The sequence below is a fragment of the Amblyomma maculatum genome, chromosome 1 (genome assembly GCF_055883805.1).
Source record: "Amblyomma maculatum isolate TAMU_Amacu chromosome 1, ASM5588380v1, whole genome shotgun sequence".
NCBI lineage: Eukaryota > Metazoa > Arthropoda > Arachnida > Ixodida > Ixodidae > Amblyomma > Amblyomma maculatum.
This window is the reverse complement of record NC_139344.1, coordinates 317,797,307-317,823,898: the sequence shown is the minus strand read 5'-3', so window position 1 is coordinate 317,823,898 and position 26,592 is coordinate 317,797,307. Positions and strand designations below refer to the sequence as shown.

The window sequence follows — 26,592 nt, the reverse complement described above, 5'->3', positions numbered from 1 at the left end:
AGGAGACAGAACAATTTGTAATTTGGGTGGGTCAACCCTCCTCTTGACTTCGTATTCGTGAAGGCAGCTTCTGGCGCTTCGCTTGATGGTACCGCTAGGCTGCCTCTGCATACAAGGCATGAGAACATTGTCTGCAGCCTCCGACTAAGGAAACCTGACACATAGTATAATACACACTCCGCTGCTTCTGGTGTCGCACTTTCATCGGGTAGTACATCCTCGCATTCCCATGCATCTGTATCGATTAGACCGTCCAGTTTTGCACGAATGGTTTCAAGTTGTTTTTGAGGGACATCTTTCTCTCTGCTAAATATTTTCTTGAAAGAGCCAAAATCAAGGATCGGAGCTTCTTTTTTGGCCTCACAATTCCCATACTTCGGTGGTCTAAGAAGCGCGTATATGCTTAACGATCTGTACAGCTGTAGGAACGTGGGCATGTCAGGATGGTCGTTCTCTCGCCCCGCCTGCCGGACTTTGCCGAAAAACCTTTCCAATGGATCTTGATTAAACTTGGATGTTAGAACGTATTTGAATTTGCATTCACGCAGCAGTAAGTAGCAAAGATCAATAGCTGACGACAGTGTGACTCTGAGTCCTTCAGCGGTCTGCCGTGTGAGAAACATGTCGGAAGTTATAAGGCCATCCGCAAGCTCCTGCTCCCATTCATTCAGCCACGTCAGGCTTTCCTTCATAGTTGAAATATCCCTGCCGCCATCTTTTACTCCTTCTGCTGGGTGCCGACGATTTAGAGCGTCAAACAGATCGTTAAGTCTCATTGTGAACTCAATGGTGCCCTCACAGTTGTGCAAGCCAGCGACACCTCGCTCTTTGTAGTACTTCAACCCAGCTGCCATGGATGCGCTAAAAACTTGCGTTGCATACTTCACGCGCATCTTCTCCATGTTGGAAGGGTGTAAGTGGTGGCGAGTTATTCGAGGGCAGGCTCTGAGTTCTCCTGGATTTAATTCATCTTCTTTCGGTACTGAAACATAGTCTGCCCATTTAACTTCCTTCCCATTCACTTTAAGGGATTTCTGGTTGAGCAGCCTATTTCGAATGCATTTATAAAGGTGGGGCACATCTGAAAGCATGTACACCTTCCTCTCCTGGTCGGCTGGGTGCTCGAAGAAGCTCCTGCAGTTGTTCATACCACCGCTAACGCCTAGAAGCCTCCACATGGTGCGATTCGTGCTGGCTCCATCGCACACAACGGCGTCAATAATAGCTCCAGCGTCTTCAATAAGCACAATGGCCTGCAAGAGGAGTTGACACAACACAGAGCCTCGCGTGGCATTCTTGGATGCAAAAACTGCGACAGGCTGGGCATAGTTCTCGGTAAACGGACAAAACATAAAGACGAGCGCATGATCTGCCAAATCGGTGCTTTGTTTCTTGTGCGTTCCGTCGTCAACTAAACCGTCATAGCTTAAGGTCTGCGAGTTCACGCGCTTGCACTGCCGTACTTGCATTTCATCAAGCAATAGCATTCCGCGCTTACAAAAAGTGGATTTTTTCATTCAATTTTTCCTTCAAAGCTGCGAAAAACTCTTTGTCGAAACCGCACTTCATGCCAACCGAAGATATATATACCTTCGAATGGTTTTAACAGATGGGAGCGGAAGCACGTCACTCTCTCTGAGAAACCTGTACCCACACGGTGTCCGAATGTGGAGAAGGAGACACAATAGAAGCCAATTGTCAGTGTACTTCCTTCCTTTCCTCGACTTTGGTTGTGCTGCCAACAAGCATTCTCGCACTAGTATTTGCTGCGCTGCGGACAGGTTGGCCTTCTCACAAGCTTTGAGAATTGCGTCCTCGTCAACCTCCCTCAATTTTTCTCGGCACGATGATAACTCCGACAGAAGAGTCTTTTTAATCTTAAGGATGCGTGTCTTCGTTTTGCGGGAAACAATCCTCTGCTTCCTTAGCGTTTCGATCGACTTTCTCCTCGCAGGACTGAGCGGTACCCTGACTCTGCGCTGCTTGACGCGCTTTTCTTTCCTTGCCTTGTGAATTCGAAGCGTGTTCTCCAACCTACAACAATATGCGCAAGGCGTTTTCGTTTCTTGAGTTAAGGGGCAGCGGTTATGCCTCCAAGTATAGCTTGAGTCAATGTAGCCGCACTCGAGGCGTACATCTGCGTACTTCTTATGACATGGTCCGCCAGGACAGAGGTGCAGTTCATGAAAATGTTGCAGGGCTTGGCTAACAACTTCCCAGTCCTCTTGACAGCGTAGCTGGCACGCATCGGGAACTACTGTTGTTCGCAGCTTGCAGCCTAATACAAAAGTGCTTAATGAAAACGTTGATTTTGTCACCTGTTGAACGAGCAGAGTCTTCAAAGGAACGGGCTGTCCTGATGGTGCCAGGCCAACTTGCATGAAGCAGTAACTGTGAAGGCCGTTTTGATGCACACAGTGGTAGTTCCAAGCAGCGGTTGGCAGCTGAGCAAACGATGGATCTAAACAGACTAGCACATCATTGACTGTGGAGCTGGCGCGCGTTTCTATCCCTGTAGAGCCCTTGCTGGGTGCTGTGTCGAGATTTCTGGTAGGGCTTTCTTCACGACAGTCCATTTGTACGGCGTCTGTACACTTGTCCTCATCACACAAGAAGTCCTTTTCGGCGCAAGCCACAATTGGGACTTCGCATACTGGAGAAGAGGATGCGTGCTGCTCATCACATTGCGATGTTTGATAGCTATCACCATTCGTGGTCAATTCTCCTGCTTTCCGTCGCTTTTTTCTGGGCTTTGGCGGTGGAGGTGACTTTCTGCTCATGGGTGGCATCCGCTTCCGTGCGTATGGCGGCGGGAAAATGCAGGGTATGGCATCTTCTGCCACGACGGTTCTTTTTGGAACGTCAAGCAAAATTTCACCACGATATTCAGCAAAGTACCTTTTTTCAATCATCATTTCTTTCGTAAAATGTTTGCTACAAACTGCATCATTTACACTCAGCGCACGGTCTTTACGAGGAATAGCTTCTTCCCAGTCCTTTAACCGCTTCTGGTCGGAAGGAACATTAAATAAAATCACCTTTTCTTTGCAGCTTGCGTAGCCACTGTTGCAATTTCCGACAAAGCACTTGCGGCCCATAGCTGCAGATTACTGCAGCACTGACGCAAAATCACACCGAACTTGCTCACATAGTTACGGCGATGCTTCTGGCGGCGACGGAGAAACAGTTCTGGCCACGCGACCGGCTCGCGCGGCCGAAACGCGCCGTGCGATATCAGCTAGTTGCTATCGCAATGGCCTCGTTCATGTATGTTTTTTTTATTCCGCCGAAGATTCACCGCTGCAACGGCGCTGACGCTGCGATCAGCGGCCCGGTTCGGAGGATCCTGGCTGGTACTTTATCTGGAAACTTGCGTCCAATGCATCGCCCGTGCTGTGTCCCCACCTAAATATTCTTCCACCGTGGTTTTGTTGTATGTAGAAGCATGAAGTGTTTATGCTCAATGATTCCCTCGTGACACCAGTCTTGATCCCAATCAGTATACATCCAATAGCATTATGTAAACAGAAGCGTTCATAGTTGCCTGATGCACTTTTTTGCGCATTTAGTGTGACCTTTCTGATGTCTTGAACAAGGGTAATGTTCTAGAATGCATTTTAGGTTTCAGCCATTACAGCCATTTATCCTGCGTCTCACTACTGCGGCTTTCATTACAGCCTCTTCAGAGCTGAGGGACAGTGCCGACAGGATGTTGTTTGAATGCAACCGTTGCATTGTGCTGCAGTGCCCCGAGCTGGACGTTCCTTGGATGTGGGCTGCAGCTCCTCCTCTGCTGACTGAGAGCGACTCTGGTAAGTGATCACTTCAGCCCTCCCATTTTAAACGTGAACTATTTAGGGCTGGCACTCTGCAAGTGTCGAGGAGAGTATTTTTGCAAGCTTTCAGCCAAAGTTTGGAAGTAGTCCATTCTTAATGCAACCAGTGCCGTTAAGAAATAAAGCACAGATGTTAGTTTTTGCTTATGTGAAGTGGTTGAGGTGCAAATGGAGTACAGGTGCAAGTGTTCTGTTTGAATATTGCACTTTCATTAGATACATTAACAACAAGGTTATTCTGTTCTTTGCCTATTACAATGATTCCTTGGCTACACCAGTTTGCTGCTGCCAAGAATGAGATCACAAATGCAGTTATCATTTTTAGAGTGATTTAACTTCTTTAACATGTGCTATGCAGAAGCATCCGTGTGCATAGGTGTCAGGGCAAAATAAGCCCAGGTATGAGAATTGAAAATTCGAAACCCAACAGCTTGTCTCACAAGTAATGTACAGCTCTAGCACGGGAAATTACATCAGTTGAAGTGTAACTGGGCACTGCAAAGCATTCCATTTTTACATATGCAATTAGGGAGAAGAAGCCACAGTAGTCCTTTCATTTTACAACAGTTTCATAGTGTCACCTAACCAAACTCCGCGCCTTCTCCTTGCTGGCCAAATAAAATATCAGTGTTTGTGTGGATCACAAGTTCTTATGTGTGCTCTATGGTGACAATTGTGATAGAGGTCCTGCATTGTTAAGTTTTTCCACATATGGATGAGAAAAACCTAGATTTTTTTTTTTTTTACATTTTGAAATGCACCATCATTGCACCTGCAGATTTTTCATCCCTTTACCATTTTCAGTCATGTAACCAGCTGGCTTTAGCAACACTGGTGCCAACGTAATAAGCTCGTTAATTCGAATTTTCGGATAATTTTAACTGCACTACTTGGTCCGGCCAAGCTCCATAGAGATCTGTATACAAAAAAGCCCGTTAATTTGAACGCAAGCCGGTTCCGCTACGGATAATTCGAACTACGCGCCGCCGCGTCTGGGCGACTTGGCGCACAGCATGTGGAAAAAAGAAAGGAAAAAAAAAAAGAAACCGGCGAGAGAGCAACATAGTTAGAGGCTGCGCACGTCCAAAGTGGGGACACACGATGAAATCAGATAAAATCATGCAAGAGTGTGTAAAGCGGCCTAAATGGCGCCATGGCCGGCGCGGCGTCCGGCGTTGCGGCCTCGGCGACGGCTGCCTGCTCTCTCTTCCGCGCAACCTCCGAAACTCGCAACTAAATACTTGTTAATTCGAGCCCTGTTAATTCGGAAATACGGATAAGCACTGTCGGCGTGGTCCCAATCAATGCCCATGAAATGCTGACTTCGGACGGGCGCTACGGGTTATGCAAAAAGAACTTTTTTTTTTATTTTTTTATTTTTTTTTTTTTATTGCGATAGTCGTCCATCCTTCTACCCATCAGTCTTCAACGAAAGCGCGCGAGTCAGCCGCGATCATGATGCCGGCCTTTAGCATCGTTCGCTTCAGAAGGCGTTTGCTGCTATCGCGCGTGGCAGTACAGGGCGCCTGCCCCAATCACCGGTGGCGTGATAAATCGAGTGTACTGAAAACGAGGCTTGCACAACCGGACGAGCGCTGCACTGGCACTCTGCCACGTTCGCTTCCCCGCCTTGCTTGAGCTAATGTCAAAAGGTAAACACACCGTGATGTTATCGCTGCGCAGCATCTTGGCGCATTGCCAAGAAATGTGTTGTGGACCGTGACGGCGCGAAACAGATGGATAACGACTGACGCCTTTCTTTTTCTTTTTTTTTCAAATTCTTAGTAAAAAAATGGTGTAGGGCGGGTTCATTATGTGAGTGGATTCGTTACGCGAGTAAGTACGATAAATTTAGGGTAATGCAAATGATTCTTGTGAGTTGTTTCCAGGACATTTGATAAGAAAAACATTTAGGATGGTCAGTTTGATTGAACCAGAGGAAATGCAAAAGTGACTGCTTATGCAGTAATGAGGAGCACACTAAATTCTGTCACTGTATCCGAGTCTTATGTCTCACCCACCTTTCCTGTAAGGGAAGAAAAGGAAGATTTCTCTTTTCATTCTGCCACCTGTCAACCATAGCTGGTGGCACTTCCAAGCATCGGCTGTAGCAGGTGAAAGGTGACAGAGGCTTCAGACTCATGGTAGAAATTTTTTGCCTTTCTTCAAGCATTTCCATAAAAACTGCTGCGCATATTGTTTTGTATACAGAGAACCTACAGCACAGCAAAGTCTTCGGTGTGGTTGAAGGTGTCTTAAAGGACTTGGCAGGAGGAGATGGATTGGTACGACCAAGAACCCAGTCACCATACTTCCACCGTATTGGTATGCAGCAGTAGCATTTTGAGCAATATCAAAATATTCATTCCGTACAAAGAACTGTAAAAGGTACAAATTATGCCGTTCTGACTTTCTTCATAGATTTCGAGTGCTACGTTGGCAAAGAGTTTGGCTTCATTTCCCAGCATGACTTCAAAGCAAACCCTTGCTTGCCAGTGAGAAGGTAATTCCTGCTCCATTCTTCAACCCTTGAAATGGAGTTATCTGTATCAGCAATGTGCTAGTAATCTGGAAATTTTTGTACACGATACCATTTTTCGCTTCTGCATTGTATCACAATATTTTAGTCAGATGTTTGTGTGACGCTCGCTTATGCTGTTTTTAGATATCTCATCTCCTGGCACTTTGTTTTTTTCCCCTAGGTTGGCCATCATGCTTTTGGGGGCAGAGGACTACTGCAGTAATGAAAACCACTTGCTTGGGCCAGTAGCAATGAATCTGCGACAGCTGGAAATTCTGGGATATACAGTTGTGAAGGTGAGTGTAGCACTTGTGTATTCCTTGACTGGACATATGGACAGAGGAGGGTCGCCAGATAGCATTTTGGGCTCAAAAATTATGCATCGATGCAACCGAGTTTCACAGATGCCAAGAATCATTTAGTTCAGTTTTGAACTTTGTCAAGTCTGAAAGCACACTGAACTGTCAGCAAACAAAAATTTTTTGTGAAAGAGGAAAGGCTACAATTCACTAGCTGCAATTTGTGCATATGAAAGAATGTGTGCTGTAGTCAACTGCATGCAAGTAATACATTTGGCTCAGGTATGTAAAGGGTAACCTCTTTTCTTCAACAGTAATGTATTGGGCAGAGGAATTCACAAAATAGCTATCACTTGTGGTCAACAGAATACCATAGAAACATTGGCTGTGATTTGAATATAAATGTGACATGACTTGACAGGACACATTTCATTGATTTGCATCAAGTTTTGCGTTATGTTATGTGAGGTTAAAAAAGTGTGCTACTGTCTCTTAAATGTCAAAACCGTGCATCTGGAATAAAAAATTCTCAATTTTTATGTTAATTAAATTGGAAGGATTTCATAAACGTAAAGGTGTTCTGCTTTTTGTCTGCCATCTCATTGTCACAACAGTGTACTCGAGTTCTTTGCATTTTCTGGCTTGGCTCTTCTATTCTAGGTTCCATGCAATGAATTTTCAAGCATAGGCATGGATTTCGAAGCACAGAGGGAATACTTGCAAGATAAGATTTTCTCAAGGTGACCAGTGTGATCTGAAGCGGTGGACAGTGAGCGTTTTATTGCAGTCAGATTTTACTGAAGTGCATGTGAAATGTGCAGTAAAGTGGGGCATATTTATTTAACTTGTGATAAAGAGTCCATTGTTGTCACTCTATCCACCATAGAGGGCAACGTCACTTTTCCCCATGCGACAGGTGACTAGCCCTCAGCTTGTACAGCTCTTCCGACCACTGCTTGACTATGTGATGCTGGAACCTTCCTGCAACCCATTCATCACAAATGAATCAAGCAAGCAGACATTAAGGTTACTGTGCTCTAAAAAGAAGAAAGAAAAGAAGCACATGGCTAAGTTTCATAGCAGCTTATCAGCCATCAGTTATCCACTGTAACCTTTTGGGGTCACAGACTTTATTCATTCGGCTTTCTTTTTTCTTCCTTTTTTTTCCTAAATTACTAACAAATTCCATTGGTAAACTCTGATGATGAAGTTACTGTCCTGAATGTGCACCATACTTCTTCTAATTTCCATTATTAACCAATTTTACTGCTAGCATCTTTGGCGTCTATCTGGAAATCAGGTGCACATTTGATCACAGCAGATTAAACATCATGCGTGCAAACGTAACAGCCATGGTACACAAAACAGTAACCACGACTTACTGCCTTAGTTGTCTAAGCCAAAGCATGTTCATTTTTGTCAATACCAATGCTGACTAAACGATCAAAATGAATAGCTCTTTACTTATGCGATAATGGCTGTTAACAAAATGTTAACATAATGTTGGTGCATGCTGAAACAGTGCACATGTTGTGTAGCATCTGCAAGCTTCAAGGCTCCAAGGCTGTAGAAATAGCCATTTGGAAGCCCTCTGTGGCTTTCTATGTAGCATCCAACAAGATGTTTGGGCTTGAGCAGTAATGACCATAGGACAATTGTTTGTGAATTGCATTGCATCACCTTAACAGGTTTCTGCATCATGAGGTGCCCAAATATTGTGACAATATGCACTGATGTTGGCTTCTCTGCAAAAACAAACTGCTCAATAGAAAATTCTGCTAAGCAACGTTTTGCATGCTTCTAGGACCGAATCCACGAGACAGTTTGGTTTGGACCTGGCTCCATTCCCCATGGGATGCTGCGTGCGATTGACTGCATGCCATCACCACTAGCATGATGTCATTTTGCAACCAGAGCTGTGAATCAAGTAAAAGTTAACTAGTGAATTGGCCATTTGCGCCAATTCACATAGTGGTTCCTGCATTTGTTCTCTTGATGTAGACGCTGTTGAGTGATCATTATCGGTAGCCAATCATACATGGAGATTCCTTAGATGCACTCGATGATGATTTTACGTGCGGCAATTTAGGTTGTTGAAGGGATTAGTGTGCCGGCTGTCCATCGACCTACAAAGCAAATGTGGCACACTGAGAAAGAGAAATGCCATCTGCACACTTGATTTTTCTGCAACCAGAAGCTTCCGGGTGTGCACTGGCAAGAGGACCACAGGCATTGCTTGGCATCAGTGTGGTAACAGCTGGATTTTGCCTGTGGCATGTACTGTATTTTCTAGTGTGTAAGACGCAGTTTTCTCACAAAAATTTTGTAGTGCGTCCTATACAATGATGCATCTTATGTGCGCTTTTTTTCTCTCTTGCGCAACATTCATAGGCTAACACTGTTAGAAACGATGGCGGTAGTGACTTTTGTGTGATTACAATACCTACAGTCATCACACAGGCACCTGGAGTATTAATGCAGTTGAACCCCTTTATAAAGGAAATGCACTGGGGAGCTGTTTCTGTCTCTTATATATGAGTTCCCTTATAAGCAGGGTACCACATTCCTGTTTGCTAACCAGACTTTATTTCGATGTGGGCATCCTGCTGCTAACATACGCAAAAAAGAAGAGTATATCCTATAGCACAAGGGTTATTATAGCTTTCACTCGCATATTGCATTTGCTTGGTGGACTACCACATACTGAACACACCTCGCAGATTTCTTACATTTATTTGTTTTGAAATAGTTGTGAATCTTTGCTTCATGGCTGCATTGATGCTGTTCGTCAACACAGCTTCTTCGAGCTTGACAATGAAGCAAAGAGCCTCATGGCTGCCAAGCTGTATATGTTGGCAAACTGCGTTTGCAGCGATTGCATAGTGCTATTGCAGTTTGATGTGGCACCACAACTAGCAATTCGCAGTTACGGAAAAAGTTGCATGTCTGGTAACACCACAAGAACTCAGGTCTAAAAAGTGCCACGAAATCATAAAAGTAGCCAGCTTACCACCAAGGTGCTAGAAGCAGCCAAAACTATAATCAACAGCAGAAATATCACTCAGAAGCTTGTTTGTTTGACAAATGGTAGCAGAGGCTGTGAGTAACGAGTCTGTGAATGTTGCTACTCTGACAAAAAATTAAAAAGCAAATGAGGCTTTCTGAGTAGAGTTGGAAGTGGTTGAATAGCAACCAGAGCAGTTTAATTGTCCTCGCCAAAGCAGAACCATTTCTGTTTTTATGTTGTTTGTTTTGGTCTTGGCTTAGCTATATCTCGCTTTCTAGGCACAATGGCTTGTTTACATCACTAGCTGACCACTTTCTTCGCATTTACTGGATATATTTGTTGTTTATACTGAAATGTAGCGTAATAGACAATTTCTGCTGTGTGTTTTGGTCTTGGCTTAGCTATATCTCGCTTTCTAGGCACAATGGCTTGTTTACATCACTAGCTGACCACTTTCTTCGCATTTACTGAATATATTTGTTGTTTATACTGAAATGTAGCGTAATAGACAATTTCTGCTGTGTTCTTTAGACTAGCAGACAGAACACCTGTGGTGTTTCTTAATACAAAGTTTCATTAATTGGAGAGCCCAAAGGGCGCTCCCGGTAGGCTCGTGCGGATGCTCGAATGTGTAGTCGCACTTGTGCTCTTCACGGCAAGCCTGAAGAACTTCTCTACATTGCATTCCCACTGCAGGTGCTTCTTTTAGTCATTTCATAGCTGACTGACCTACTCTTTGTTTTCTGAGGCGGTAATTAATAATGACAGCGCAGGTGTCTCTCTTGTTTGTTTTCACCGTGGCTGCAACAGAACCTGGAGATGGATGGGGCTGCATCTAATGTTAAAATGTCTATTACAAGCAAGATTTAGTACCAAAAGTCAAGGCTAACTTGTCCTCTACAGCCGATTGTCTTCTACATATAATGTCTGTAAAAAAGAGGTCTACGTAGTTAATGGGAGACATAGGGCTGCCCACCATTTAGGTGGATAGTGTCTCTTATGTCTGTTACATCAGTGTTTCTTATAGCGGGGTTCGACTGTATTATAAAGTGCCAACAGGTGGTGACATCCACACTCCCCGCTTTTTCCACACTGCCAAAACAAGCCAAGGAAAGCTGACTTGCTTTTTCAGTTCCGATTTACAACATTGCTTGGTGGGTACTCCATATGTATTTTCCACTTCATGCTCGTGCTTTTCCATGTGTGTCAGAGTGCCTGAGCGCAGCGACAATCAGCACAGTGGTTATGAGTGCGAAGAGGATGCTTCAGTGCTGCCTTGAGAAATCGGCTAACTTTTTTTGATGGTGTGTCCAAAGATGAAGCTTTTCTAGGATTTGAGTGATAATAAAGTGCTGCTGCTCTCACTGCGCAAGAGTATATTCAGGCATGAATGTTGCCTCTTTTTTTTTTTTTAGCATTTGCATCTAACGAGTTTTCTTTCAGGCACAGAGCGTATCACAATGGTTGCGCAAGCATATATAGCCAAGTCGTGCTGCGCCAACCTGGGTAATTGGAGGTGCGTCTTACACAAGGGTGCACCTTACATAACAAATTTTTTTTTGTTGAAAGCCTCTAAATATGAGTGGTGCGTCTTGTACAAAAGGTACTTCTCATATACCGAAGATATAATACAGAAAAAGATGGAGAAGGTGGTGTCTAGAAGGTGTTCCTGCCTGAGTGTCACCATGTATACTTGCTGAGTGAGAAATGGATAAAAAGGTGCTGTACTTGAGCTCTTAAGCATCACAAATGCTTCAATATGCCGTGCGGTGTAGGTTTCCTTCTTCAAGAACTTTCATTTTTGTGCTACAGCAATAATTTGCATGGCCTAAAGCATTCCACTTGCCGGTGGCCTCCTGGCAGTACTTTGCCTTGGTCAGCTATAATAATGCACAGCCATAGCACCTTTTCTGCCAGATTAACCGTAATATATTGTATGTACCCTGCATTTGCATGGTTGTAAATGAGTTCCCGTTTTCTTGCGGTAAATTTGGAATTGGACAGAGCATTGTGTTCAAATTCGTCGCGGGAATGTAAAAACAAGGAGAACTACACACTTTGTGCTAAAACTATCATTTTGCATTGCCTAAGAAAAGCTTCACTTGCAAACTGATGGAAGCATATATGATCAGAAATATATATATAAAGTGAATGTGGCAGCCAGCTATTCAAGGTGCAATTCATAAATGCATGTTAACTGTTAACAACTGCGTTACTTTGAACGTTGCCTTCTGCTCATCTCTTTTTTTTTTATTAGAACCAGTGCACACATTCTTTGGTATCCATAATAATATTCAGTTTACACATAAGTCTACTTCCCTCTCTTTTTCCTATGTCTGTTAGTGACCACTGCTTTTTCTGCAGTGCACGTTCACTAACTATCACAACTTGCAATTTTACTGCCCCTTGAACTTAACTAGCAACCCACAAGGGTGTAGCAAGGCATGCAGACCCTAGACGCAGCCTTTGAGCTTTTGACCCTTTCAGCACCTAATCATATAAGAATCACAGCAACGAAAGTTGTGTCATGTCATACGCTTCCCATGCAAGTTCAAAATGGGTGGTACCCTCTCACAAACGCAACAGAAAGCTCACACAATTGCTGATTAGCTGTTCTTTCCCTGTCGTCCTTCCTCAATGTTCTCCCTGCCCTTGCCTGCATCAAAATATTGTGGCAAAGTGAACTGAGCTGTCTAAGGAAATGAGTGACACCTTGACGGCCTTGCTCCATTTGAGCACTTGTGTTCAAAAGCGAATAATAAGCTGTATCAAGCAATGCTATTGGTATGACAGCCATGTGGTTCGGTGTGAACACTGCTCTGGTAGCAAAAAGCAATGAGGTATTCTGTGTATCCTGCGTGTTAAACTTGGTCTTAGTTATCCGAATAGAAAAGAATTAGGTGTGGTATGAAACTATTTGTAGATCTGAGCAGTTTTAAGGAAACCTGCTCATTAACCTGAAGCATTTCATTAAGGTCCTGAACTGTTTGCACTTCACACTCTTGTCATGGCAAAGTTGTGATTCAAAGAGGATTACCATTTGTGCTGTCAAAGAACTCCTGCAATCGACCAGGATCCTGCAGTTCAACTTCATACTCATGTGCTTGCAGAATCATGTCAAACATATCCAGATCCTTGACTACTTTGGACTCCGGCGAACTTTGAGCTTCATACTCCTATTGAAGACAAAAAAATAATGCAGAGATGCCTTGACATTTTGTTACTGTTATATAGATCATTGGTAAATTGCACCTTCAGAAAAGATTCAAATCAAGCAATGTAACTGACTGCCAAAGAGTTAGCTTAGCTTGCAACATTGGCATTAGAGAATGCATTATAACTGAAAGCAGTTATGCTGCTTTTGTTATTTATATGAGATTTCATTGCCTGTCAGGCACTAAAATGTGTAAAACCTGCCCGGCATTTCATTAATGAGGAAAAATATCTTCGGCATTTGAAGTGACTAGTCTCTCAAATGAAAAATTGCTCTAGGCGAAAGAAACATCCCACAGGTTGCCAAAGCAGCTTTTTTTCTTTTTCTTTTGCAACATGAATACACGTACACGCATGCTATTATACAAGAACATAATCTGCAGTGTTGTGCAAATGTTCCCAGTTTTAGAGCAGCACATCACATATCAGTCTACTCAAGCTCAAGTCATCCATTCCTAACTTGAAAGAACACACATGGGACGCAAGGTCCCAAAGCTGCTGCCCTAGTATCTATGATTTAAAATTCATTAGAGAATTTAAGCATATTCTATCCATATTCATTTTGTGTCATTATGAAGCACTTTGCATTTGAGGTAAACAATTATCCACTGCAAAATATGTCTTACCTCCCATAGACTCTTGAACTCTGCTGCAGATACATTGTCAACTAGCCTTGCCAAGCTGTCCATAGCTTCCTGGAATGGAAAGAACATTATGAGAACTGCAACTTACAGGCAATGCTTGAATTATACAGATTCACGTCTGAATTTCTCTTCTTTGCTGACACCACATGTTGGTGTGATGTCTCCCACAATGCATTCTCCCATGTCGTGAACCAGTGCCATCCTGATGCATCTGTAGAAAATGTGCCCATCATTAATGGACATCGTCAAGTAGAACTGAAAACAGTTTTATCAAAGAGATATCTGGTCGGGCTCCCATCAAACTTTTTGGGCTTTAAAGCTGTATGAAAAGAAAGGCTACTCTCCATGCCAGCCATGTAGCTCAGAGATTTCAGTCACATTAGAAGAGTTCTAGTGAACATCCTGGCAACTCTTTTAAAAGGCTGTGTGTACCCTCAGCACAAACTGTATGCCTAATACCATTCCTTAAAAGCATAAGACAGTCATGTTTGCTGTAATGAGTGCTAAAAGCGCTTGATCTTTTCTTGTGATCATGAACCGCTGCATGACAAACTGCAAGCATATTCGCTGCCTTTCCACAGTTGTTGCATGTTACCCTGTCGCACATTTGCTTCATGTTCTAATGCATGCAATAGTGCACTGCCCCAGATTGGTTTGCTGTATGCCATTTACTTTTGTGGAATGCCTTTCCGAAAAATAAATGATTAAGAACGTACTTATCCTTGTTAACTCCAGCATCAGGATCATTTCCAAGCATCATGGCCATCACTGACATCCTGTACATGTGTCCAGATATGCGTTCAGGGTCGGGAATCCCTCTTAGCACCCAGCCCGTCCGTCTGATTCCCTGATAGCAGGATGCAAGGTATTAGTGACTAGCACACTGCAACCGCGTTTTGGTCTAGCCTTTGATGTACTGCTCATATTTCGAAACGTGAGATCTTACGAGAATCTGAATTACATCTCAGAAATAACTGCTAAATCTGTGAAATGTAGCAACGCCAACACTTCGCTCGCATCTTATCGTAAGTCATTTCTCGTTCTGTGGCTGCATACCTTAACGCTTTTACATTGCATAAGATTCTTATATAATGCACCCACTCGCCCCGAAAACTTTTAATGAAATGTGTGCCGAGACACGCAGTTATTTTAATCAGGAAGACTGCATACGATTTGGTGGCTTAGTTCGTGGAGTTTAACGTCCCAAAGCGGCTCACGCGATGAAAGACGCTTAGTGGAGGGCTCCGGAACGGGCGCCTTGTTTTCGCTTCAAAGGAAAAGCGGCCGCCGCGGCCGGGATTCGATCCCGCATCATTGGGCACAGCAGTCGAGCGCCCTAGCCACTGCACCGCCGCGGCGGGGTTCATACGATTAGCATTTGTCTCTGACTGCTGAAGATGGCTAGCAGACTTAAAATGCGGCTAGGCCACGTTTCGCAGCCTGAAAGGACTTGGGAAATGACTGTGTGCGGAAACGCGAAGTTCGTTATCAACCGCGCGAACAATTAATCGGCAGAACGCAACTTGCAAGATGCGCTTCTTTCTCACGGAACAGCGAGAGCTCAAGTCCGTCTCTAGTCACCATAAGACTGTAAATTGTGTTATATAGAGTGTAAATGCGGTTTAATTAAACACGTTTCCAGGTTTTCATGAAGATTAGAACACCACCTTTAGTTTGCCGATGAGCATGAAATACGACAATGCGTTCATTGCAGCACTTGCCATGGCTCCGACTACCGACCAGCAACTAGCACAACACTGCACTGCCCAGCTTCACTAAAAGAAGAGCACAGAAGAAAACTGTCGCTTCCGCTACGGACGCTCAGTGATTTTAAACTGAGCGCATTGTTGGTTCAAGCGACGTTAAAAGTTGCCGTCTCGCAAGAATAAACGACTGACTAACGAGGTGTAACGATGCAACTGCTGCAAGCACAAGGACCGCGCCGAACCCGTGCCCAATGTTACTAGACTAGTTTAGTAACATTGCCCGTGCCCGTGCCCCGTCGCCCCGTGCCGTGCGCCGAACAAAAAAGATACATAAAAACCAGAAATTGTCGAAATCGTATAGAAATGCGCTGCGGTAACCATCAATATAGAGTTCAATAAATAATATTCTCAGTGGTTTTTAGTGAGGGCTTATTATTTTAATGTTTTGTAATTTGGTCTTTTGGTATTCTTTTGTTTTAAATGAAGCCGTTAAGAGGTTGTCACGAATACAATCCCAATCCTCTAGCCAATCTTGTGAGAGTCATGGCGGCGTAAAAGTAGTTGCTGTGTGTGTAGTGCCTAGGCACTATAGTTGCTGTTATTGCTGTTACAAATTGGTTTCCCGTGGAATTGCCTATTCTTTTAATTTCAGTGGCGTGCAGATAGCAAACGTCTCTGATACACTTGCAACTCAGACGTCATTAGCCCCATTGAGGGCAAATTATAATTCTAGGAACAGATGGCCCACATGGCTGCTCTCAGGTGTGTGCTGCGCGCGCGACGAGTGCCGACAATTTCGTGCAGCTGCCGTTATGACAGTTCCGTAAGTGGTGAAAGGTCTAGTGACGTGAAGGCAGAAGGCTCTGAAGACGCCATAGGGAAGAAAAAGGGCGGATTCGCAGAAGCGTTTTTGAAGTTTCAAGATATGGTAACCCGCGAGACCGTTCCAGAACCGCCTCAACGCTTTTCAACTCTACTCAGAAACTCAAAGTGGATCGACCTTGGTGACCCTGAAGGCAGGATCGTGATTGGTAGAATATTTCACATAATAGAAGACGACCTATACATCGACTTCGGTGGCAAGTTTCACTGCGTGTGCCGCAGACCAGCGAAGAACTCTGGGTGAGCTGTAGCACTGCGAAACCATCTTGTTAATTGCGGATGCAAACTTCACAACTAACAGGTTGTTGCAGTCTAGCTTCATGCATTAACCCGATTAACATTCATATTTGTTATATGAATGTTACGGACATGATGGCGTCCGTAGTTTGTAGGAATGAAAGTCAACTGTGCGGGATCCATTTTTCCACTCGCTAAAGAGTCTGTAAACTCTGCGTGACTAACAAAACTGCAGAAAATAAGTATAGTTGTATTTACAATTTATTGTCCTGTGGCCGAATCGCGAAACGAACACGCTGCGAAAACTGTCACAAACATGTCGATTAGTCTCGCTTCTATTGGTCGATATCCTGCAACAGCCTCAAAAGAGGCAAGTACGTTTGGAATAATGCCCAGTTAAAGTTAATAAGAACAATGTCCTAATGAATAGTGTCCGCCGGTCAGAATCAGCGTGATTAGCGGGGCTAATTGGTTGGCTTGCGACATATCTATGACAGTTTCTGTGGTGTGGTCATTGCGTAATACGAATGCCAAAAGTGATTGGAACGAATAAGGCATCGCGGAGATAACTTCTTGCAATTATTAGAGCTGCGATCCTGTGCTTCCTCTCCTTCTACCCTTTTGCCTTCCTTTTTCATCATTGACCGTTGTATCCCCTCTCTATTAGCCTGTGCTCTTATGTGCTCCCTCTCCTTCTACCATTTTGCCTTCCTTTGTCATCATTGACCGTTGTATCCCCTCTCTATTAGCCTGTGCTCTTATGTGCTCCCAAAACTTCCCACTGGACTCCAGCTTTTCCCATTTTATCCTGAATTAATGTTTTTTTCTCTCAAGGTATTCCTTTCATTTTAATTCTACTTCTTCTTGAGTGGCCCCTTTTTTCTTTGCTGATCTGTGTGCCCTGGATGCCCCTTGGCATCTCACTATGGCAGCCTTAACCTCCATGTCCCACCAGCTTTTCAGCTTATGTTTTCCCTTTTTCCTTTCCCTGCTTGAGTTGGCCCCTCTCTAGCTCTTTCGTTATGACACCTACTATGTCATCATATTTCCACTCCTTATTTGGTTGCTTGGATACTATGTCTTCTCTGTGATTTTCCACTTTCTGCAACTGTCTTTCGTTAAGGTTACGGCTTTCTTTCCGCTCTTGTCCTTCCATTGCTATTGTTGCCCTCCCAAACCTGATTTCAATTCCTTTGTGGTCACTTCCCAAGCTTTTCGTACCATCTTCATCTATGTCTGTTCTCCCAAACCTGCCGTACAGTTTGTGCGACGTTGGCCAATAGTCGATAGCGGGGTGTGCGTTTTTTTTTTTTTTTTTTTTTCACATTATTTTTCTTTCACATTTAACTTCCGCGTTTACTATCACGAGATCTTGAGCTTCGCAGAATGCTTCCAGCATCCTCCCTGTTTGATCTGTAGCTCCATCACATTAAAGTGTTCCAGGTGGGCGTGCATGTCGCCCATAATAATAACTTCCCGTTTCGAGCCTAGTTCCCTGATCTCTTTAGATATACATTCGAGATGCCTGGCATTCTCCTATGTGCCGATGATGACGATGGTGATGTGGCTTTCCCCTTTGCATCGAGTGGGCGCAAAAGTGTACACTAGCCGTTATTAGGAAGAAGGGGATATGGGCATGCGCAGTCACGGCCGGTCTCGAGGGAGAGCGCGCGCTCAAGAGAAGCGCTTTCTCCATCGAGACCGGCTGTGGCGCAGTGGAACGCGTGGTGGTGGATCACGGTAATGGATTACGGATGTCCGTGTCTTACTTCCTTCCGTCCTTCGTGTACTTTCGCGCTATTTTCCATCATGGGCGGTACAATTTCCCCGCACGCCGGTAGATGTCAGAATGGCGGAGCCCTGGCAATAATTCCGGCATCATTTGTGCTTCTGAGCCTGCGCCGAGTGGCTCGTAATGCATTCCTAATTTAAATCATCTGAAGATAAGATTTTTTGGCCCACCCTCTCCAAAGGGAAGGCCTTCTACGGATGCCAAAGGAGTGCCACTACACTCCTTAGAAGCAGAGCCCTCTAGGCTCTAAATTTTTACAAGGACTGTACGAATAACATGCGTTTATAGCTGAAATAGTGTCTTACGTTTTAAGGGCATCATAATGACATCGGTTGTGGAGCCACTAGGCTTAGGTTGTGAACGTAATGACGTTTTTTTTTTTTGTTTTTTTTTTTTCCTTCAATGAAAAGTTGCAACTCAAGAAAGGAGCAGGAAAAGCGCCCCCCCCCCCCTCCCCTCGCCCTCTTAAATCCCTCCAGCCAATCAAGCTCAAACTGGGCTCTGAACGCCCAATAAAATTTATTCTCTGTTCTACAGCCAGTGGCGTCGACCGATTTGCATGACGTCGTAGCTACTCCGTGGCAGGCGGGCGTTCGAGTGATCGGTGGAATGTCACAAACCCCGCCTTTACGGTCAACAGATGCGCGGTATCCCCTTTACTGTTACCCATCGTCCCTCTATGAGGTTCGAGAACACAGTTAAAAGTTAGGTCGGTCAACCCATGAAGTATGTTTGTCAGTGTGTGATTGAGGAATAAGTCCAAGAAAGTCCATTTTTTGCAACAATTGGATATTTATAGCCAGTAGTCCAAGTTACACTGCATAATAATCGAACAAAAGAAGAAGAAAAAAAACACGCCACGGCACGATAGTGATAAAAGACGACTATGTAAATGACAAGAGGGAAAAAAACTACAATGAACAAAACACTGCGATAAAAAGAATTAAGACTATAAACATAACAAAGCAGGAGAAAGAGTTCCTTCGAAAACACAGAAAAATACTAAGCCAGATCAAGGTTTAAACAAAGGCGAAAACAATATTCAATTAAGCGAAAGTCTGTGGCAAAAAGGAATTCTCACGGCTTTCTCGTTCGATGAGGCGTCGTCGTCGCAGAGTTGATCGCTAGCGGCGGCCGTACAAGATGAGAAACGATGAGTTGATAGCGGACTCGGTGAAAACCATCGCTTTCTCAAAGCGAGCGGCCGCGAGAGATATCTTTCCTAAGCTCTTTTTATACTCTCGGCTAGTTGCGCTGCGGCGCATCGTCAAGGACGGACGCTGGCCGGTCGCTACCCCGAAGAGTCATGTCGAAGCATGCTCGAGGAGCGGGGAGATCTGGTAAGTTCCGCTCTATATGTGAGACAGGAGATCCCGTAACTTACCGCTCTATATGTGAGGCAGCTTGTGACAAGGAGACGTCTTGGAAATCGAGGGGGGCCTCTGCCTCCGTTGTCTGCCTCTTCGTCCGTTTCTCCTCCTTTCCTACCGTCCCAAATCACCTTTTCCTGGTATCCTCTATGAACACGGAGCCTGCGATAGGGACGAAGAATAGGGAACCCTATCAGCAGAGTCTTTGCACCCCATTATTCCCTTATCCCCCGTGGAGAGACTTTTCCCCCGAACAGCAAAAATGGTATTTTCACCCCACTATACTTCCCTATCCCCCGTGGAGTTACTTTTTTCTCCCGAACAGCAAAAAAGGGTCCACTGTTGAATTTTTTCATGTTACCGAAACCTGAAATAAATGAAATCTACGCAAAAAAAAAAAAAAAAAAAAAAAAAAAAAAAAAAAAAAAAAAAAAAAAAACGGACGGAAGAGAGGATGCTTAAGACTTCCACCGCTGAATCACCTGCGCATTTTGCAGCACCAAATTGCCCGGCAGCATGCTCTCCTGAATACGCTAATCACTGGAAAAAATAAGTTCAAAAATTTTGATGCTTCTTGCTTGATGAATATGTGATTTCATATTTCATTTCCTGGTGTGAATGGTTTGGTGCAATACAGGATGCCTCGGAGACCACCCTTCCCTGTCTCCCCAACGTAATGGACCTCCACTGTAGTCAGCATTCGAACTAGTTTTGCGTAGCAGCGTGGACTGAAGCTGTACTGGTGGCCCAAATCGAAATTTGAAACACTTGTCGCTAGCGGTTTGAAATGCGCATATGACGCCACAATGACGTCCTCTACTGACTCTTTTTGTTCCGCTTTGACATTGCTTGTTCCGCAGCGTGTCGAGGGTGTCACACCGTCATTGTCGAGAATGACACCTACGGTTCCGAAACGTCTAGAATTTTATTCTGACTTGGTCAGTGACCGTAATTCACTTTAACGTGGCACTTATGGAAATTGAAGGACGCCTCTCAAATTATGCCATGTTAGAAGTAATTCATTTCGTGTAAAGAAAAAAAGAAAAAACTACGAGAATTGTATATCCTAGACAGGATTTGAACCCACAACCGAGCCAAACAAGCTACCGACTAGACCACAGAAGGATTTTTTTTTTTTTTTCATTACCTATCACATCAGTACAGAACAAGAAAACAAGACGCATTTTCGTTTTAGAGCTTAACGAAAACATTGGAGGCCGGAGATGGGGATGGGGCTTGCTTTCCAGAACTAGAGGAGGGCGAGGGAGCCCGTCGTGGGGGGCGTCCCGCTGAGCGCAGGCAGGCGGCGAATCCTCCCGGCGAAGAGGGGTGCGGGCCTGTCCATTAGCGCGTACTGTTCCAGTCACAACAGAACCGACGAGGACACGGCACTTCGAACTCAACAGTTTTTTTAACGGACTTCTTGCAGGCAGCTAAGTGAGGCCCCTGTGCATCTCGTAGGCGTTGCGGAGCCGATCGCTGACCAGCGGTGCCTCCGAGTTTTTGGATGAGCACGAGGAATACCTGCTAGAGCTCGATGTCATGTTCTGAAGGTGAAGGGTCAGGGCAGGCCTCGGTCCAGAGATAAGAAGGCCATACTCCCCGCTAAATGGTGACAAGAGGCGAAGCCACGGCTGTGTGCAGAGAGGACATTCCCATGACAGGTGGCTGAGATCCACACGGCACCTGTAGCATGAACGAGATACGTACTGGTAGCTTCGTGCCGCCCCGATGAAAACGGTGCAACAAGAAAGGGGTAACGATGGGACCTGTTTTAATTCTGCACAGTAGGGCCGATAATCGCCATGGGGGGGAGCGAGAGGGGGTTGTCCCTTGCCGTGAGGTAGGCCCGAAACCTGGCTACCGCGTGCATGTTAGCTGGGGAATAGATTATGATTTGTCAGGATTTTCTCCTCAAGAAATACAGTTCGCGTATTCAATTGCAGATACTTCGGATTCCTTTACCATTCTGTTACGTTTGGTTTATAGGTTTTAACGGGCCAAAGCGACTCGGACATGAACGCCGTAGTGTAGGGCTTGGGACATTTCGACACTCCGGTGGGGCTTTTTATTTTTTTTTATTTTTTTTTGTTCATTTTGAGTTACTGATTGCATCACATTACTTGGTTCTTTAACGTGTACTGACATCGCACAGCACGCGGGCGCCCTGCTTTTCGCTTTTCGGTGGAGGCGAAAAGCAAGGCGCCCGTGTGCTGTGCGATGTCAGTGCACGTTAAAGAACCCGCTTTGGGACGTTAAACCCCACAAACCAAACCAACATTCCTTGGTGTCCCCTGTCTCCGATACAACAAACCGTTCTTTGAATTTCTACGTAGAACTGTTTCTAAAAAGAAAGCAAAAATCGAAACTGAAACTGGTTTATGGCTAGAACCTACGTTACGGTTGACGAATCTATGAAATTTTGGAAAAAAAAAAATGGCAGTGGCTTAGCTTGGTTAAGCCTGGTAATTGCGAAAGTGATAGCTATGGCTACGCCTAGGTTCAGCTGGTGGTGTAGCTGGTTGTGGTGCTTGTGGTTATGCTTATGGTTATGCAGTGATTCAATCTGGCCACGGCATATGGTTCAACTATTGTTTATTGCGGGGTGCTACCTGGTTATTCTACGTATAACTAGTAGCGAGGCAAGGAGTGCCGTGGCTGCAACGATATACTTGGTTGTGGGTGAGGTTAAGGCACAATGTACAACTGCCGCTCCGGCACAGGCATTCTTTACGCCAGCAGAAATGAAAGCATCCCTGGAGACTGCGTTGGTTCCACCTGCCGCTAGGCCACCTCCTATAGTATCCAACGTTTCACCCCCGACGGTAGCTGCTGCTGCAGCCCCATAATTCTTCTTAGCTTTAGGAGCATGTGGCACAACTACAGCTCCGGCCGGCCGTAGATCAACTGTAGAACTGATGGGGCGAGTTGGTGAACCATCATGGACAGTAATATAAGTGCGCAACAAAGACGAGACAAAGAGGAGAAGTGGACAACGACGGCGCAGAACTGACAACTGATTTATTGGAAGAACAGAGCATATATATATATATACACACACTTGTTGTACCCACATGTGCATAGTCAATATTTATAAAAATATATGAGCACATGTAAAACGCCCCCCATCACACGCACGTGGTGAAAACTGCCGACGCACTATCGATTGTGCTGCATGGTCATGTCTTTTTCTGTCAATGCGACGGACGTTTTACTGACACAAACATTTTTCTTCCGGTTAATATGGAAAGCCTCAGCGATTTCTCGAGTAGTCTGGTCTTTATGAAGAAACAGTATATTAGTATCAACAAAGAAAGGTACACACTCACACGCGTTACAATGTTTTGCTAAGTTTGTTTCATTCTTTTTTAAGGACTGCGCATGCTCCATCAGCCTAATGTTGATGCAACGGCCTGTCTGCCCAATATACTTACGGCCACAGGACAATGGTATTTGATAAACTACACCCATCCTACAACTAATGAAACTCTTGGCGTGGTTAACCTGGCATTACTTCTTGTGCCCCCCAGCTTTCTTTGAACTGCTGCACCTATCTTGCCAATCTTATTAGGGGCTGAAAACAACACCTGTACGCCATATTATGCGCCTACTTTTTTAAACCGATGTGACAATCCATGTATATAAGGCACAACTGCAATTTTATTTCTTTCATTTTTTTTTTTTTCTATCTGTGCGGAACAGTTCAGAGAACGCAGAACCTTATCAGCACTAGCTACAAGCACTGTCTGGATAACCAGCCTCCTTACATCTATTAGGTGGGATTTCAAGGCTATTAAACATTTGATGTGCACAAGACTTATTGACAGCCATCCTAAAACAAGCTGTTATTATTCCAGATTTAACAAGTTTGGAGTGACATGACTTGTAGTTTAAAAGAGGCTTTACACTCCTAGGAGAGTACTGCCAACACACGATTCATATTAAAAGTCAACTTTAAATCTAAAAATTGCAATACATTTTTTTGAGGAACCTCAAAAGTGAACTTCAGTCCTGTACCATTCCGAGCAAAAATGTCAAGGATCTGAGGCACACTTACAGCATCCAAGGATCTAACTAAAACAAGGAAATTACGTATCGGAATATACGAATAATCCTTCCGGTTAGGTCGCTCTCTATTTTTCTGTCGACATAACTAAGATTAATTTTGCTGAGAACAGGGGTACTTTAGCGCCTCTACACACACCAGACTTCTGCTGTAATAGTTTATCGTCCCACATTACATAGGTGTTCTGAAGATAAAATTGCTCTAGCCAGAGCATAAAAACGTGCTCTGGATCTGCCATTGGAATTCAACATTAATGGCTAGTGGTGGTCTTTGTGGTGTTTGTTAATCAGCTGGATAATTAAATGAGTTTTGCAGCACATTGTGTCAGCCGCGGATGTTCCTGAAAATATATTTTTCCTGTATTGAATCCACTATTTGTTTTTTACTTAGTATTCTGTGAAACACCCTGTGCATGTGGCTTTTTTTTTTTTTTTTTTTCATCTTTAATCGCTTCTTTGAAGGGTACAGTGCACAGGTTACCAACCCCTACGAGCTGGACTGCTATTACGCCTTTGTTGACTGATACTTATAATTAAGCCCTATACACAGAAGTGCGCAGAGAGGCTTTTCAAACACTTGGCGGCGCCTTACGATCGCGCGTCCCGTTCGACTTATCGTACATCAAAACTTACCGCGTTTTGCCAGCTTATGAAAGTGCGAGGCAGATGTCAAATGACAATTTCTGCAATAATAACGCAACGCTTCTGAGAATGAGGGTAATGACTTAACGCTCGTTTAACGCTTGACCGCTTGCCACGACGGTTGATTATTACATATCAGAGTGAAATTTTACGTGGTGCAACTACTGCCTCCAACGCGCGCGAAAGGTCGAAAGATGAACTCAGAGCGCTAACACATGAAGCGAACAATGCAGGTAGAGATTTAACGAAAATTTATTAAGCCGAAAGCCTTTTGCCATTCCTGGGTGGTGCAGTGGTAAGGCGCCCGACTACTGTGCCGGAGTTGCCGGGTTCGAACCCGACCGCGGCGGCTGCGTTTCGATGGAGGCGAAACGAAGAGGCTTCCGTGTGCTGTGCGATGTCAGCAAACGTTAAAGATCCCCGGTGGTCGAAATAACTCCGCAGCCCTCCACTGTGGCTCCGCTTTCTCTCTTTCCACTTTAACTCCCACCTTCCTTCCTTCCCTTACGGCGCGGTGCAGGTGTCCACAGAAACAAGTGTTACAATACTACGCTTTTCCCTACCTGTGAACCGTAAAAAAAAAAAAAAAAGAAAGAAAGAAAGAAAAGAAAGGGAAAAAAAAACTTTTGAATCAACGCGTTGGTTTGGACGGTACACCATCGCTCCTATCCCGCGGCGTTCCTTGGCGCGCGTTCAAGTGTGGGATTGCAGATGGCAGGTACACTGGACAAGAACACATCTCGCGAAATCTCGCAGAATATCGCAGATCTGTGCACAACTCTTGCGCACGGGATTTCGTTCCATAAGCCTAGACTCACACTTGCCGAATAAAGTGCGGCAGATACTACGCCTTTCCTGTCCTGTAAAAACATTTATGTGTAGCACTGCAACGAACGCCAGTAAGAGCCACCCGTGCAGGCAGACATGGAGTGTGCGATTGGAATGGCGAGCTCCAAAAGCGGATGCTTCCTTGACGCATATCAAATGGCACATTCCAGTACAGTCTTTACTATGTATGTACCAATCCTACAGCCTTCTCTTAGTCCTATAACCGCTGAGCAGCAGCGACGGGCACGCCAATCGGGGACTCAGCTTAGTGACACCAACATATATCTGCGGAAAGCAGCATTTTCACATTACTGTAGCTTGGCATCGAATCCTTACTTGAGATCAGAATTTAAATGTGACACTGAGTCGAGTCACCCTAGCTGGCACACACGGACAACTGGGTAGGGCTCATAATCCGGACACGCAGAAAGTACATGTAGCTCAAGAATGAATTTTTATGTTGAAAAAAAAAAGGGGGGGGGGGGGGGGGTAAACTGAATAGCAGCGAGTTTCAGTGAGGTTCTTTAGTTGCTACTATCCTGTCGCTTCTCTTTGCTGCCCCGTATCGATGCGACTGGTGGTTTTAAACGCGATAACATTAAGGGAGGGATTTCGTTCAGTGGGAAAACCGGCGCCTATAGTTTTTACCGTTGTGTTGAGAAAATCCGGATAAGTCGAAGGTATCGTGAAGTCACACGAAATTGAAAGTGAATAAAACATTCTAAATTGTGATCATAAAGCCGCGGCATTGCTCAGACGTCATTGTGACCTGTAAAACACGAAGCAAATTATTTGTACTTAAAAGAAAATTGTGACGATTAGGTCGCGAGTCAAACACGCTGCCCTAGGCTATCGATCGAGGCACGTTCGCTCGACTTGGTCAAAGCGTGATTTTGATTCGTTGTAAATAATAATAGTAATAAAAATATAAGTGTTTTTGAAATGACTGCATACAAAGGAGGGATCCTATATTGCTTAATGTCTCTCAAATCGTTAGTTGTGCTTTTATTCGTCATCACGGCTGTAACCTCTCTCTCGCAGCGGCTACATCCGGGGTGCGAGGGTGCGGCTCCGACTCAACGACATGGAGATGTCTTCGCGTTTCCTGGGCGCCGAGAAGGACCTCACACTCTTGGAGGCCGACGCCACTCTTCTCGGACTGCACCGGACGGGAGAGAAAAAGCCGAAGCCTCAAGTCACGGCCGACCGGATGGAAGCGACAAAGCCAGAGGCGCAGCCTTGAGTCATAACCCGTGTTTCTTTTTGCTTAGTTTTTGTTTTTAATAAACTGGTTTGTACCGGTGACGTTGTCCGCTCGTGAATGCACATTGCTAAGCAGTCACACTGCCCATAAATAAAAATTACCGCGCTGATCATTTCGACTTCCAAGTAACGGTTTGCGGTCAGGGGACACACCGGCCCCCTGCTTGCGAGTGTAATGGCAGGGTGACCGTTTTTAGCAACGAGGCAACCTGCCCGCGCGCTGGAGCGGAGCGCGCGCCGAGTTACGTAACGCTGTAGGAAGGTGCTTTCCGTTTTCATCCGCGCAC

The 26,592-nt window shown here is 44.7% G+C and overlaps 3 protein-coding genes across 10 annotated transcripts in view; 2 read left to right on the top strand and 1 right to left on the bottom strand.

Moving 5' to 3' along the window:
- The window catches only part of LOC146207208 (FAST kinase domain-containing protein 1, mitochondrial-like), a 31,443-nt gene extending 23,943 nt beyond the window's left edge, over window positions 1–7,500 (top strand). For 2 of the 5 annotated variants that reach the window (XM_084608763.1, XM_084608835.1), the window contains 5 exons: window positions 3,678–3,812; window positions 6,048–6,161; window positions 6,258–6,339; window positions 6,539–6,653; window positions 7,317–7,500. In XM_084608763.1, coding sequence (XP_084464889.1) covers window positions 3,678–3,812; window positions 6,048–6,161; window positions 6,258–6,339; window positions 6,539–6,653; window positions 7,317–7,400 — 530 coding nt within the window. In that variant the 3' untranslated portion in view covers window positions 7,401–7,500. Of the gene's footprint in view, window positions 1–3,677; window positions 3,813–6,047; window positions 6,162–6,257; window positions 6,340–6,538; window positions 6,656–7,316 lie in introns of those variants that run through there. The other 3 variants (XR_014708617.1, XM_084608795.1, XM_084608896.1) reach the window with 3 other exon arrangements.
- On the bottom strand, window positions 7,433–15,474 carry LOC146207207 (5'-deoxynucleotidase HDDC2). Of its 3 annotated transcripts, none has more exons than XM_084609392.1 (6): window positions 15,423–15,474; window positions 14,237–14,367; window positions 13,629–13,731; window positions 13,503–13,571; window positions 12,701–12,839; window positions 7,433–7,637 (listed from the first exon to the last, which is right to left on the bottom strand). In XM_084609392.1, the coding sequence occupies exons 2-6, from the start codon at window positions 14,302–14,304 to the stop codon at window positions 7,552–7,554; spliced, it is 465 nt and encodes a 154-aa protein (XP_084465518.1). In that variant the 5' UTR covers window positions 14,305–14,367; window positions 15,423–15,474; the 3' UTR covers window positions 7,433–7,551. The 3 variants fall into 3 exon arrangements, with proteins under 3 accessions (XP_084465518.1, XP_084465445.1, XP_084465381.1); XM_084609319.1 differs by having other exon boundaries at window positions 15,188–15,470; XM_084609255.1 differs by lacking the exon at window positions 15,423–15,474 and adding an exon at window positions 14,738–14,926.
- A 265-nt stretch (window positions 15,475–15,739) lies between these two features.
- On the top strand, window positions 15,740–26,347 carry mRpS28 (mitochondrial ribosomal protein S28). 2 transcript variants are annotated; one of them, XM_084608706.1, is made up of 2 exons: window positions 15,740–15,988; window positions 26,084–26,347. In XM_084608706.1, exons 1-2 carry the CDS (start codon window positions 15,966–15,968, stop codon window positions 26,283–26,285), a joined length of 225 nt encoding a protein of 74 aa, XP_084464832.1. In that variant the 5' UTR covers window positions 15,740–15,965; the 3' UTR covers window positions 26,286–26,347. The 2 variants fall into 2 exon arrangements, with proteins under 2 accessions (XP_084464832.1, XP_084464803.1); XM_084608677.1 differs by having other exon boundaries at window positions 15,742–16,348.
- Window positions 26,348–26,592: the final 245 nt, after the last annotated feature.